The sequence below is a fragment of the Clarias gariepinus genome, chromosome 19, assembly GCF_024256425.1.
Source record: "Clarias gariepinus isolate MV-2021 ecotype Netherlands chromosome 19, CGAR_prim_01v2, whole genome shotgun sequence".
Classification (NCBI taxonomy): domain Eukaryota; kingdom Metazoa; phylum Chordata; class Actinopteri; order Siluriformes; family Clariidae; genus Clarias; species Clarias gariepinus.
Genome location: NC_071118.1, coordinates 17,955,323 through 17,970,122, shown reverse-complemented (window position 1 = coordinate 17,970,122; position 14,800 = coordinate 17,955,323). Strand labels below are relative to the sequence as shown.

The window sequence follows — 14,800 nt, the reverse complement described above, 5'->3', positions numbered from 1 at the left end:
AGTAATAAATATAGTTACAAGCAACAATGAGTGGACCTGAGCCTCTTGCACCATCGCCTCCTGTGTGCACCGCACAACCTGTGTGTTTTTTGAGCATGATAAAACTTTCAAAAAGCCATAGCTGCTCGGATCAACGCACAACTTGCTCACTGTTTATTTGGGTATGTTTTTATAATGTAAGAAATAGTTTGATCGCAATTATTGAACCCCCAGATATGTGTGTGTGTGTGTGTGTGTGTGTGTGTTTCTCAGTGTGTGTGGTGAGTGAATGTTTATGCACTGTGTGTGGTTTGTGAGTTCTGGGGAAAAAAAGCATCACACTGTGATGTTATTAAATGTGATGTCACTAAATGTAATGGCCCTTAATATAATGCCACACAGAAACTTATTAACCACTTTTTGGCATACGTTTAAGACATCGTCACGGCTGACCCGTTTGAGAAATCAAAAATCCCTCTAAAACTTAATGTCTTTTGATGACATAGGCCCAGTTTAATAGCGTTACCAATGGTATACCAATATTGTATAAATTCCTTAGGAAGAGTACAGTGGAACCTTGGATTACGAGCATAATTTGTTCCGGAAGCGGGCTCGTATTCCAAAACACTTGTAAACCAAATTTAATTTTCCCATAAGAAATAATGGAAACTTAAAATATTCCTTTCACAGCCCAATAAAATAAATACATAAAAATAATTAATGCAAAATATAAAGTAAAAATAAAACAAATTAACCTGCACTTTACCTTTAAAAAAAGTAAAACTAAATCTCGAGAGATAAGTGTTTGTTTGTGTGCAGGCGCTATGTGTGTGAAGCTTAAGTAAGAGGAGACTCTTGCTTTCAGCCCCTCCCGTCTCCCCCTTCTTATCTTACCCAGTAAACCTTTCTCCTTATACACACGTACACAGACATTAACGGAAAGACTGTTTTGTCGGAAAAATTAGCAAGGAACATCGCTAATGACACTCGTGTGAGCACATAATCACTGCTGTAAAGTAAAACAAACAAACAAATTAACCTGCTCTTTATCTTTAAAAAGATTCGCGACAGAGCAGTGTTTCTGTGTAGAATAGAGAATGTGCGTACGTAAATTGACACTGTGCCGGGTCACACACGCTCTCTCTTGCCTGTGTGTGTGTGTGTGTGAAGCAGAGAGGGGATGTTTCACAGACACACACACACACACACACACACACACTAAAGGCGAGAGAGAGTGTGTGACCCAGCATGGTGTCAAATTATGCGCGCACACATGACAGAGAGGGAGAAAATTTATTTTTAATCTTCTAATGAGACTTTTTTTTGCTTTACACACGCACACACGTGTCATAAAAAACAGTACATGCGCGCTGCACACACGCTTACAGACACAAAATAAAATATGTTTTGCGCACACGCACACACGGACACCCTTGTGATTACGTGATGCTCGATGTCAAAAAGAAGCACATGTGTGATACATGATACTCGGTGCTCGTAAACCAAGACTTGTTCGTTTTCCAAGTCAAAATTTATAAAAAATCTTTGCTCGTCCTGTGGAAAACTCGCTTACCGCGTTACTCGCAATCCGAGGTTTTACTGTATATCAAATTCCTTCGGGTGCGTTTTGGTAAATAACACAAAATAACTTACTTCCTGTTTAGTTGAGCCCAGGACATAAAGTGCGAAAGTTGTTCAGCTCAGTGAGCTCTAAATGGGTTACGCGTGCACATGTGCACAAGTGTGTATGAGCTATGCAGCAAAATCTTGTGTGAGGGCCCTAAGCCACGCAGGCATTCTAATGGCGGCAGATTCCAACCTGGCTGCCAATTTTCAGTTTTTCAGCATGCCAAAAAAGCCCAACATGGTGGAAAACAAAATCCTTAGTAAAACAATAGGGCCCTTTACAAACTATGATGACATAGGGCCATGACTGATATAATAGTGCTTGGGCCCTAAATATCGTTGCAAGCAATGATGAGCAAGCCCAAGCACCCTGCCCCTCCTGTGTGTATGAGTTATGTAACTTGTTTGTGTGTTTGACATGAGTGTTATTTTGTGTGTGTGTGATGAGTAAATGTGTTTGTGTGTGGTGTGTAAGTCTGTGTGTTAACGTTTGAGATGTGTGTATTAGTATGTGTGTGAGACTTGTGACTTGTTTGTGTGTGTTTGTGCATGTGTGTATTCAGTAGGTAGTCAACCGGATGGCCCATTACCGCTGTTCTTACTACCTGCAAAACGATAGCAGCCAAAGTAAATCAGTCGCATTTTAAAGTTATTTGTAAAATGACGACCAGGTGGCGCAAAGTTTTTTTTTTAAGTAATTGGAGCTTAAGTCATAAAAAAAGTAATATGTTGTATGGAAGAAATACTATATTGATGGTAATTTTCACATCCCAGTACTTTATACAACAATCATGAAAAATCTGAACCAGAGATTTTTACATTTACTTGACACTAATGAGTTAAAAACAAACATTGGTTAAATGTTGTTTAGACAGACAATCAAGTTTACTAGCTGACAATTTTATCTGTACAAAGAATAAACTGTTATATAACCTATCTCTATATCCATTTATTGTTATTACTTAAAAAAAAAAAGACATCAAACTTTAAATATAGAAATAACTGGAAAAATAGACTTTAGAACATTAGAATAACTTAAATAAATTGTCTTACATTTGTGTAAATGTATACAGGACTTCGGTTTGTATATCTGTTATTTTGCAACTAAATTATAACACTTATAAAGACCTTTTATTAGGGATAAAGTGACCTTTTTTTTTTTTTTAGCCGAGCCTCTGTTCCATTGAATAATCCATGACTTTTCATGAATGTTTAAGACCTATTGACACATGGATCCGGTGACACCAGGTTTTCTCCAGGACACCTACTGTATTGTGTCAGCTGTTTACACCTATACATTCAAATTCCTCACACATACACCCCCCCCCCCCACACACACACATCACAAAAGGCAGCACAGTATGCAAGTATATATTTGTGTTTTGTTGCATTTCTGCGGTACTTATTGACGTTTATTTTACTTTTACCTTGCAAAAGGCAGCGCCAAATTAGATCGTATAAACCATATATACAACTATACTACCACTGATCCCACACTTTGTGTTTACCTCAAAAGCCAGCAACCCATGAGTTAAACAAGGATGCATACATTGTGTCGGCGCGAGCAGACCCGCCTCAATCACACACACTCAGAGTGGCAACTCCCGCAAACCTGATCAAATGCAAAATCAACAACAGTACCCCAGAAAAACAACATGGACAGATTTTGTACTTTTGAGTTTGTCACTCCCCAAACAGCGCGGCAATGAGCATTTACTGTACTTACATCCTAACAGTGTTGTTTACATAACTCAATGCTCAATAGCTCATTAGACATACATTTATACAATTTATTCATACAGATGTACCTTTTTTACATGGAGATTTACAGGGTTGTCATTGAATGATTTTCTCTGACAAAAATCAGTTAGGATAAGACTAGTCGCAGCTGGCAAACCTGAAAATAGATAAATAAAATAAATGAAGAATCGTCTAAATAAAAATGTTTTTCTAAACTTGGGCTATAGTTGTTTACTTACAAGATTTGTTAATTTTAAAATGTAATTTAAATTAGGTTTATGCTCCAGGAGTTTAAGCCGGCATCGTGATCATCCTCTGTAATTTCCTACATGGTCTAATCAGTGCTTAACTGCCCTGTTTTCCAGAGCGCACCGACAAAAGTATACTAATGATTATAATACATCGTGAAAGAACAGCAAGGAGACTAACTTGGACAATTTAAATAATCCATTGATAAATTAGTTATTTCTTAGTTTTTTACTGTAGTGATAATCATGTCATCTCTGCAGCAGTGGATGTGCCTATATTAAAATTTTATACAAATTACCTCATCTGAAATTTGTTTTCCATTAGTTTAGGTAAAAGCAGACCTTTTTTTCCATAAGTATATATTTTTCACGTCTGTGAGGCAAATATACAATATAGAGTTTTGGTTAATTTTTTGTCGCGCTCAAGGATACTGTAATTAATACATAATAGTGACCCTGTTTGCTTTTATTATTTTTAAAAATCATAACGTTTTGTTGTCATTGTGAGTGCACTTAAATTAAAATAGTTAAAGTATAGTTTTATTATATAGTTTTTGCACATTAATCTGACAATAAATGTAGCACTCACTTTTTCCAGACCAGAGTTTCTGGTTACGCTAGTGTTACACATAATAAAATCTAGAGGCACATTGTGTTAACGTTTACTTGGCTTGCAAATAAGAAATGCTTACATTTAATTTAAATTCTAAATTTATACTGTTATTTTAGTACTGTGATTATGAATTTGTTTAATTACAATGATTTTATTAGAATTTATCTGCTACTACAAGCAGCTGTCAACGAGCTGCGGCTCATTAATCCTTGAGAGAATGATCCAAGTCTATAGTTTATAGTTATAATGCCACTTAGGGGTAAAGAAAGGAAACGCACTTCCCTAATTCTGTCGCCGCGATAGACACGGTGGTAAAACTTTCTGGATGAGTACTATCTGTATGTGTGTGAGAGAGAGGTGTGAGTGTTAACATTTGTGATGTGTGTAGAATAGGGAGAATTTTATGTTAAGATATCCAAAAAGCCAAGGATGCTGAAGAAAAAGTATTAAACTATGATGTTACTCAGTGTAATGTCACTAACTTGTCACTCAATATAATGCCACACAAAGTTATTAACACTTTTCGAGATAAGTTTAAGGCATTGTCACGACAACAGCTGACCCATTTTTTGATATCGAAAATCCCTCTGCAATTTTGCATGCTGCACTTACACGTATGCACACGAAACCTGGTACACATTTAGAGCTCATTGAGCTAAACAATTTTCTCATTGCATGTTCTGGACTCAAATTGACCTGAAAGTCAGTTATTTTGGGTTGTTTGCAAAACGCACCCAATGGATTTTGATATATTCCTCCTACAGGATTTATATAATCGCCACTAAATTGGGCCTATGTGATCTAAAGACATGTGATTAAAGGTGCAAAATTTCACAAAGGGGTCAGCCATGACGATGCATTAAACTTACTCCGAAAAAGTGTCTAACTTTGTGTGACATTATATTGAGTGACACGTTTAGTGACATTACATTGAGTAACATCATATTGTGATGCTTTTTTTAACAGCATCTGCTGCCTATTCTACATACGTGCACATCACAGATTAACATTCACATGTACGCACACACAAACACACTCGTACATCACAAATGTTAACATTTTCACACTCATACACACATGCATGAACACACTCATTTATCACACACATACACTCAACAAATATTTTGGACCCAAACTGACATCAGCATATAGTTGGTTATGTGTGCAAGTTGTGCAGTGCACCTGGGTGGCAATGGCTTTTTGTAGGTCTTTACATGCTCAAAAAACACACAGGTTGTGCGGTGTACCCGGGAGGTGATGGCGCAAGGTGCTTGGGCCCACTTATTATTACTTGCAACTATATTAAGTTTTTGAACCTTAAAAAAATTTGTCATAAGTCAAAAGATTTATACCTAAGTTTTATTTAAGAGCTTTACAACTTAACTGAATACGAGTAAATGCATCATTCCTTGTAACATTAGTTTTCTCACTTAAACCAACATCAGCATGTAGTTAAACAATACAAGCTAACATCAAATACAAGTTCACCTTTTAACTAAAATTAAATAAAAACAAAAAAGTACAATTTTTGCTGAGAGCACTTATCTGTCAAATTATTTACCTTTTTTTTTTTTTAAAAAACCTAGCTAATACAGTAATTTACTCCTAACACATGGCATAAAAATTTGTAAATAGTTTAGACAGTGCTACCTGCAGAATTATAACAGCAGTGAGTTCAAAATGCATCCTTAAATGCATTTAAAGTCTCAAAATTGGACCTGACAATAAGTGCATGGATGGAGCATGCTGGGCTTCTAACTTGCATGATCTTCAAGACTAATTTGCACTCGCAGTGCAGATGGGTGTAAGCGTGTGTAGTTAGTGTGTTTTAAGATCAATTTGCTTGCGTCTCTATTATAAATAAGAAGAAAAAAAAGATTTTGGAATCAGTGTGGTGATACATGAATCGCCAGACCAAAGAATCGCGATTCATAACTGAATCGTTTTTTTCCCCATCTATAACTATAATCAAGGTGGACTAAAAACTTGCAGGTGTTATTTATTTAATTTTATTTGTTTTTTGTCAACTGTGTCACAGTTCATGCTGTCCAACAGAAGTCGGGTAGAAGAGTTAATGTATCTTATGGGGTTGTGAACAAAAATACAATGCACACAAGTTCACAAATTGTTGTTCTTTCTATTCTGCTTTCTCTCAATCTCTAGCATGTCTGTTTTACCGTGCCTAATCTGAGGGAGTTGCCAAGAATACCTGAAAATGTGAGTTACTTTTAACGCAGTGTAAATGTGAAAGGTCATGCCCACCATATACAAAATAACTTGCTGAACAGCACATCAGACACTTTTAGGAAAAACTTATTACATGGCACTCGCAAAATCACTTAATTAGGCAAAAGTGTCTTTCCCTGCTGTCACTTTTCTCAGTTCCTCCAGGTGTTAACCTTCTACAAATTTCCCCTCTGAATGTTAGGTTTAGCTAATTATTATTAATCTTTCAGTAACTGAAACTAATATTTATCTGTCTTGTTTTTGAAACTGATATTTGTTTATTATCTTTGTTTCTTTGTTTTTTCTTTGGATTTCAGAGAAACCTGACAGAGTATTTTGTAGCAGTAGATGTAAACAACATGCTTCATCTTTATGCAAGTATGCTGTTTGAACGGCGAATTCTAATCAGCTCCAGCAGTTTGAGTACTGTGAGTGTAAACTTTGTGTTATCTGTGAATTTTATCTATACTGCAACATTTGTTAGTATTGGTATCATGCAAAGTTGTGTGCTTAGCCTCACATCCATGTAATTCCATTCTTATGCTGATGACACCATCGTGCTTGGCCTCATCGCTAACAGTGATGAGTCTGAATATAGGAGTGAGATTCAGGAGTTGTTGGTGCAAAAATGGTTGTTGGTGCAACTTGGCTCTTAACACCAAGAAAACAAAGAAAGATAGTATTAAGTTTTCAAATAACAGGGCAACACACCAAGCTAAATATAAATGGCGTGGCAGTAGAGAGGGTCAGTACGTTTAAGTTTTTGTGCCTTATGGACAGTGAGGAACTGTCCTGTGGCATAAACGCTACCTGAGTGATTGGAAAGGTATTTTCTACATTATAAAATTGAAAAAGGTTATCTTGCACCACATACGAGGCCTTTGCTGTTCCCTCAGTCTTATCAGAGATCACACACACCCCGTCCTGTTCAACCTCCTGCCCTCAGGCAGGAGATATGAGTCACAAAAAGCACAGACTACATGCACGAAGAACAGTTTCTTCCCTTACGTAGACTGCTCAACAGAACCCCCCAGCACACACACAGAGCAGCGTGTGAGCACCCACACAGACACATTTACTCACACACACATTTTAACTACTTTATTTATGTCCACAATTCTTAATAAATCGTACATAAGGACATAAATGTTACATATCTAAAACATTTCTCAGGCATGATCCATCAATGTGGGTCTGATGACGATTCAGAACAGCAGTTTTATGGATACACACCTTCTCCTCCATATATGGCAACTTCCAATAATGGAGGATATTGAACAGTATTTGGCAATTTGCTTTGCCCTTGCTTTTGTAAAGCCAACTATCCTGAGACCCCTAATGTCGAGCCTATGCACGTGGCCCAGGCTGCCAAAGATAAGTACCAGATATTGACATTTGTAGCCAAGGCCAGTTATTTGCTGTGGAAGAGGGTGATATTTTACTAGCTTTGTTAAGTAAGCCTCCTCTAAGCATGAATCAAAACAGCATCCTACTTCCAGGATTAAAACATCCCTATTGTTCTTATCAAAGACCAAAATATTAGGCCTGGTGGCATTTAAATCAGAGAACACAGCCATTTTTGTAGAACACCTAGAAAACATTTGCTGTCTAACAACACAATTTTTATGTATTGACACGTTGGGAAAAATAAAGATGATAAATTCTCCGATATAATGTCCACAATCCTATCATGTCTAGATACATAAAGACCTTTGTAGAATGGCACACACACACACACACACTATTACTGATAAAGCCCTGTGTGGTAGTTGAGTTGATGTGAATGTACTTTTAATTTCGGTAGCCTATGCATACATTATTACTATGACACACATGAAACGACATAAAATGGTGATCTGAGATAATGTTGGACTGTGGAAATGTCTCTGTATTTCTTATACTTTATTCGAAGGATATTATTAAATCTAGAGTGTGACCCACTTTATGAGTGGTTCCTAATACACAATTATTTACTCCTACTGAGTCCAGAATGGACATAGATGCTGTTCTCAGAGGGTCTTCTGAATCTCAACAGTCTCAGCAAAATGCTTTGTCTACAGAAATAACCAGGTTTTAAAGGAAATCTGTAAATGCGCAAAGAAATTTAGAGTACGGCCCTGGGGGTCTGTAAGTAATAGTTGGGGGAATCGACTGAGCAGACTTATTATTTGTTGTTAAATTTGTTTTTGTACAATGGTCAAATTATCATAAATAACTAACTAAATAAATAAGGCATTGGGATAGGACCAGAGTATACTACTTTATCAGACATCGCCTCTGCTAATTTACTCACCTCTTTGCTAACCTCTGACTGACGAAGATATGTATTATTAGCTGCAGCATATATCGCTATCTTTGAGAACCTACGTTGGCCTAAAGGGGTTGGCCGCCCTTAAAGGCCTAAATTTCATGTACTGTTGTGGAAATTGATTGAAGACCCAGGCTTTGGTTTCAGAAGATCACGACCTTTATTTATCATGCAATAACGGCCGGGGGAGACTGCAGAATCGCAACACTGTCCCGTCGGCTCCCCACTTATATAGTCAACCAGGACAAAAGAATTCATTCTACATGCAAAGATGTCATCCTAAACATCTGGGGTTCTTCAAGCTTCCCCAGTCTAGGGGCCTCAATGTATATATCAGACTGTTTATGCAAGCAGAATCTCAGACCTATACGTGCAGCTTCGCACACACATTTCTGAGTACTTTCCTATGGGCTACCATTTATTCCTTAAAAGGAAGTAAAGTTACATAAAACCAAATAAAATTTACTTCCATATCCCCCCCTGGGGCTTATAAGTCCCATATCACTGGTTATCTAGAGTGCAAATCCATGTGCTAGCCCCTCTTACACTAGCTAGTGATTAATTTAGATCACTGGACTTTTATCAATGACCAACCCATGTATTTGTACTCTAGCGAAGATCGAGCCAAACTTCTTCGCCCTCATTTGACTAGGACAGAGTAAAAGACTTGACCTCCTTTACCTTATACAGTACTTTCCATAACACAATAACATGACATGCATATATGAGTAATACAGTGATTTCCTAGGATTACATTAAGCTAAATAACCTGGATAACATATATATAGTTTAAACTGATCCATGCATAATACAGTAAAATTTTAAAAGCAAATATAATTTCAAACAGCTGTGTCCTAATATTTGGATCTTCAACCCAGATACTTTGCGCATCGTAGAGGGTCGCCTTTTGGGGAGAGGCCCGGCCAGTGCTTTCACCCAAGGCATGGCTCATCGTTAATCATCTTCTTCGTTCTCGTCCGAGGTGCCTGAATCTTCTTCTGATTCTTGTGAATCACAGTCAGGGTCATAAATGTCTTTGTCATTGGTTAAGGGTATTTTTTCATCTTGCCATTTTAATACTTCCATTTGTTGAACTGTAGCTTTTATGACCAAAGATTTTAATATAGGAAGCACCTACAGAACAACAATCCTCCTATTAATATAGCAAATCCCAAGAACATACCAAATTTAGCAAACCATGCTCCCCAAGCTCCCAGTTTTAGATCTAACCAGTCCCATATTTTACTATCTCTCCCAGCATTTTCAGTTACTTCCCGTCTCAGATTTTTTAGTTGGTTCATGGCTTTAGTAAAACTTCCCTCGGGTGCTGTGTTATTAGGAATATATGTACAACATTGATCACCAAACAGAATGCATACACCTCCTTTTTCAGCTAATAACCAATTTAATGCTTGTCTATTTTGCCAGGTCATTGTACTAGTAGCTACTAATTGTTCTCCTAAAGCAGCCAAAGCATCCTCTGTATAATTAATAAATCTCTGTTGATTGTAGTAAATATAGTTAATCCATTCAGCATTTTTATTAGGTGTTATCCATAAAATAATAGACTCAAATCCAGATTTTACCTAATCTCTGGCTTTAAATTCATTAGGTATACCCCTGGGTTGGCCTACTGAATCTATGTACACGTTGGGATCTGCCTGATAAGCCCTTCTCATTCTATGATGGTCTTTTGAGTTACGCTGTACAGGCTGGTCTATATTCCAGCCCGCTATTGACATTTCTTGAAGCATCCGGATTCTAGCACAGATTCCTCTCCAACTTTTTGGTAATGTTGCTCTCAATAATGTTCCTCCACAAAGCCAGAAAAAATCAGCTACTGGTATTGATTGGTCATCATAACGGAACTTTAAGGGAAACAATAATGTTTGATTCATGCAGCTATGTGTTATAGTTATATTACCCTGCAATGTGACTGTTGCATGAAGTGTAGTTTTCTTATGAACGTCCATTCGTGTAAAGGAGCCAGTGTCCAGATGCCACATTATCATACAATTACCTTGAAATTCCCCCACACTGTTATTTCCCACTGTTTTATTGAAACTTTCATACTCAAGGGTATAATCTATTTCATACTCAGAGGGGATTTCTATCTTTTTTTCCTCAATTCTTACGTCTAGCTGCTGGCACCATTCCCCCCATTCAGGTGTATGGAAGTTATTAAAGTAATCTGGACTACTCAATATTGCTAAACATTCAGCTGGACACAGAGGTCTTTGGAAGACATGTATATGACAAAACTGTTGGGTAAATTTTGGGTAAAGTCATATGGATTGGGTACCACTATAACCTTTTCTAATGGTGATGGAGTGCAAACCAAACAACTAGTTATTTTATTTTCCTGGGCTGTGTAGGCAGCCCATTTATACCACTCATTACTTTGTGCCATGCTTAAGAGTTTTTCCTTTTTCCTGCCCATAGATTGATAACTAAGAACCTTTTGACCAACATTTACTTGCTGTAAGGTTAATTCTTGGGAAGTCTGGTTGGATCTTGGTAGAGGTGAGCTGACCACAGCTTGAATTAATACCTGGAAAATAATGATCATTAGGTAGGCTGCCCACTCTATTTTCCCCATTTTTCTTCTTTATTTCCTCCACCCCGTTACCCAGATTTCAAAACCTTATACGTTATCACGGTCGGGTGGTGGGTCTTCTTCTTCTTCTTCTGCACTCTTTCCCTTACTTACTTTAGGGATTCTTGTGCAATGGTTTAAGTGATACCAGGTGGTTTTGCCTTCCACTTGGACCGCTGTGGGGGTGGCTGCTACGACCTTGTATGGCCCCTCCCTTCTGGGTTCGTGCCACTTCCTCCTGAACACACGTAGATAGACCTGGTCTCCTGGAGTGATGGGACACGGCGCGTCTTTCTCTTCCTCCGGCTCCTTGCTTTTTTCCTGCACATAAATGGCTTTATGTATGGCAGTTAGTTTCTTTATATAGGATCTGAGTTCCAGTTGTAATTGTTCTAGAGGTGGGCCTTTATAGGGCCCTCTACAGAATGGCACAGGCATGGGTCGACCCGTAAGCATTTCATGCGGGGTTAAATGGGTATTTCTGTTAATTTGCATGCGATAACTCATTAGTGCTAGAGGTAAAGCATCAACCCAGTTAAGTTTTGTACTAGCACAAATCTTGTTAAGTTTAGCTTTGAGTGTTCCATTTATTCTCTCTACCATACCTTGAGACTGCGGATGATAGACACACCCAAATCTTTGCTTTATTCTCAACTGTTGTAATACCTGCTTTACCGTTTTCTGAATGAACGCGGATCCGTTGTCTGAACTGATTTCTGACGGAATTCCAAACCTAGGTATCACCTCTCTTGTGAGGAATTTCACAACTGTTCCTGCCCCTTCATCAGCAGATGGCATTGCTTCTACCCATCTACTAAATCTGTCAATTACTACAAGCATGTATCTCTTGCCTCGAACACACTTTATCATGTCCACATAATCCATAACCAAATGCTTAAAAGGTCCCTCTGGTACCGGTATATGGCCAATAGGTGTCGCTGTTCCCTTTCTAACGTTATGCTTAGCACATATCTCACATGAAGCTAGAAACTCATCAACCACAGCATGCAGATATGGAGACCAATATCCTTGTTGCTTGATTTTCCTCACAACCTCTCCTCTAGCACAATGATCAAATCCATGAGCATCTGAAATCAAAATGTTCAACAACGCTGTAGGAGCTATGATCAGACCTTCATGTGAACGCCAAATACTCTGTGCATCCTTCTGAGCTCCCCTCTGGAGCCACATAGAATGCTCATACGGTCCTGCTTGCTGTTGAATCCGAATAATATCCTCCAACTGAGGCTGCGGTTCTATAAGGACTATTGGCACTTGTACAGCTAGTTGACACTTAGATGCTTGCTTTGCTTCTAAGTCTGCTATGTTGTTACCCTTAGTGATATAATCATTTCCCTTTTTATGGGCCTGACATTTAATGATAGCCAATCTTTTTGGTAGCATCATAGCAGACATTAGCTTACTTATTTGCTCAGCATGCTGAATTGGAGTTCCATCGCTTCTTTTAAACCCTCTTTGCTTCCACACTGCTCCAAACAGATGACATACACCATGCGAATAGGCTGAGTCTGTAAAAATATTTGCCACTAGTCCTTTGGCTAATTGGCAAGCAGCGGTGAGTGCTTTTAGCTCGGCTAACTGAGCCGAACACGGTTGTGAACAGTGCTGAGACAAAATAGGTTTAAAACCTTCTCCATCCTTCATTACTACTGAATACCCAGTGTGACTTCCTACATGGTCTCTAAAGCTAGATCCATCAACGAAGTAAGTGACTTCTGCTTCAGCTATAGGTTTAGACTCAAGATCAGGCCGTAACCTGGTAAATGACAATGAATTCGCCACACAATCATGAGCTACTCCTTCAAAAGATAAAGGAATCAATTCAGCTGGATTAACTGTGTCACACCTCTTTATAGTAATGTCAGGATATGTGAGCAGTGAAGAATATGCTAGAATGCGAGCTTGAGTAAGAACAAATTTCCCTTGTTCTATTAATTCTACCACCTTATGATGTGTGTAAATAGTTACTGGGTAACCCATAGTCAAAGTGGATGCTTTGTCATATGCATAATGTACTGCTGCAAGACCCTGTTGGTAGCAAGGCGGATAACCTCGTGCTACATTATCTAGCTTAGTGCTGTAATAAGCTAGGGGTTGTTTCCTCCTACCACTGCAGGTTTCCTGCATCAACACAGCTGAGGCATATCCATCAGCTCAGTTAGCCACATACAGATAGAACGGTTTGGTATAATCAGGTATACCTAAGGTAGGTGCTGTCTGCATTTCTTTTTTGATGGATTCGAAAGCTAACAATGCATCTGTGTTCCACTTTAAGGGAGCACTTAGATTTTGCACTCCTTCTTCTTTCATTATCTCCCTCATGGGAGCTGTTTTCACTGCATACTCCTCAATCCAGTTAGCACTGAAACCTGTTAAGCCTAGGAAGGTCATCAACTGTTTAACTGTTTGTGGTAACGGTGCTTTACTTATGCCTTCTAACTGGGTAGGCGCTATGGCTATTGAACCATGAGAAATTTGCCGCCCTAAATATTCAACTCGGGGCTTGAAGTATTGCAACTTAGCTTTAGACACTTTATGACCTCCCTGTGCAAGCTTGTTGAGCACTTAAATGGAATCTCTATGGCATGCTTCTAAAGAGGATGAGCAGATTACGAGATCATCCATATATTGCAGCAGGTTACTCTCCATTATTAAATCTGATAAATCAGCTTTTAACACCTGATTAAAGATATTTGGAGAGTGTTTGAATCCTTGTGCCATCCTACAATATGTATATTGTTTACCTGCATATGTAAACGCAAACAAATACCTACTCTCTTCCGCCACCGGAATACTGAAAAAAGCTGAACAAAGATCAATCACAGTAAAGTACTTGGCATCGGGAGGGACATTAGTCAGCAGTGTGTGTGGATTTGGAACATCAGCTGGGTAATCCTCAGTTATATTATTAATTGCACGCAAATCATGCACAAGACGCCATTTATTTGTACCTGGCTTGATCACAGGGAAAATTGGAGTATTACAACAACTCGTTGTCTCTTCTAGCACAGATGCTTTTACAAGGCCTTCAATAGTGTTTTTTATGCCAGCTTCTGCCTCAGGTCGCAAAGGATATTGTCTTATCCTGGGCAGTTTTATATTTGGTTTAAGTTGTACTTGAATTGGGCTGGCTGACTTAATTAGACCTACATCTGTATCATGCCGAGACCATAATTCAGGTGGGACGTGACTCTCCATGTCCCTATACAATTCCTCCTCGGCAGTATCAATTACTTCAGAGGCTGAAGTCATTTGGGTTTGTGAGTTGCTGCTAATTACTACTTCCTGAGGAGTACCAATCAAGTTATTACCACACAAGATTTTTTATATAGTTTTTATCTGCAGAATGAAAAATCAATGGGTTTATGGTTGATTCCCACTGGACCTCTTTAGCTTTTTTCATCATTGGTCCTAAGTCCTTTGAGCTGTAGTTTTTTCCTACA

At 38.4% G+C, this 14,800-nt stretch overlaps 1 protein-coding gene across 6 annotated transcripts in view; it reads left to right on the top strand.

Annotated features, from left to right (window-relative positions):
- Window positions 1–14,800, top strand: part of dennd1a (DENN/MADD domain containing 1A) — a 199,299-nt gene that overhangs the window by 54,545 nt on the left and 129,954 nt on the right. For all 6 annotated transcript variants that reach the window (XM_053478387.1, XM_053478386.1, XM_053478388.1 and 3 more), the window contains 2 exons: window positions 6,370–6,423; window positions 6,750–6,860. In XM_053478387.1, coding sequence (XP_053334362.1) covers window positions 6,370–6,423; window positions 6,750–6,860 — 165 coding nt within the window. The remainder of the gene's footprint in view (window positions 1–6,369; window positions 6,424–6,749; window positions 6,861–14,800) is intronic.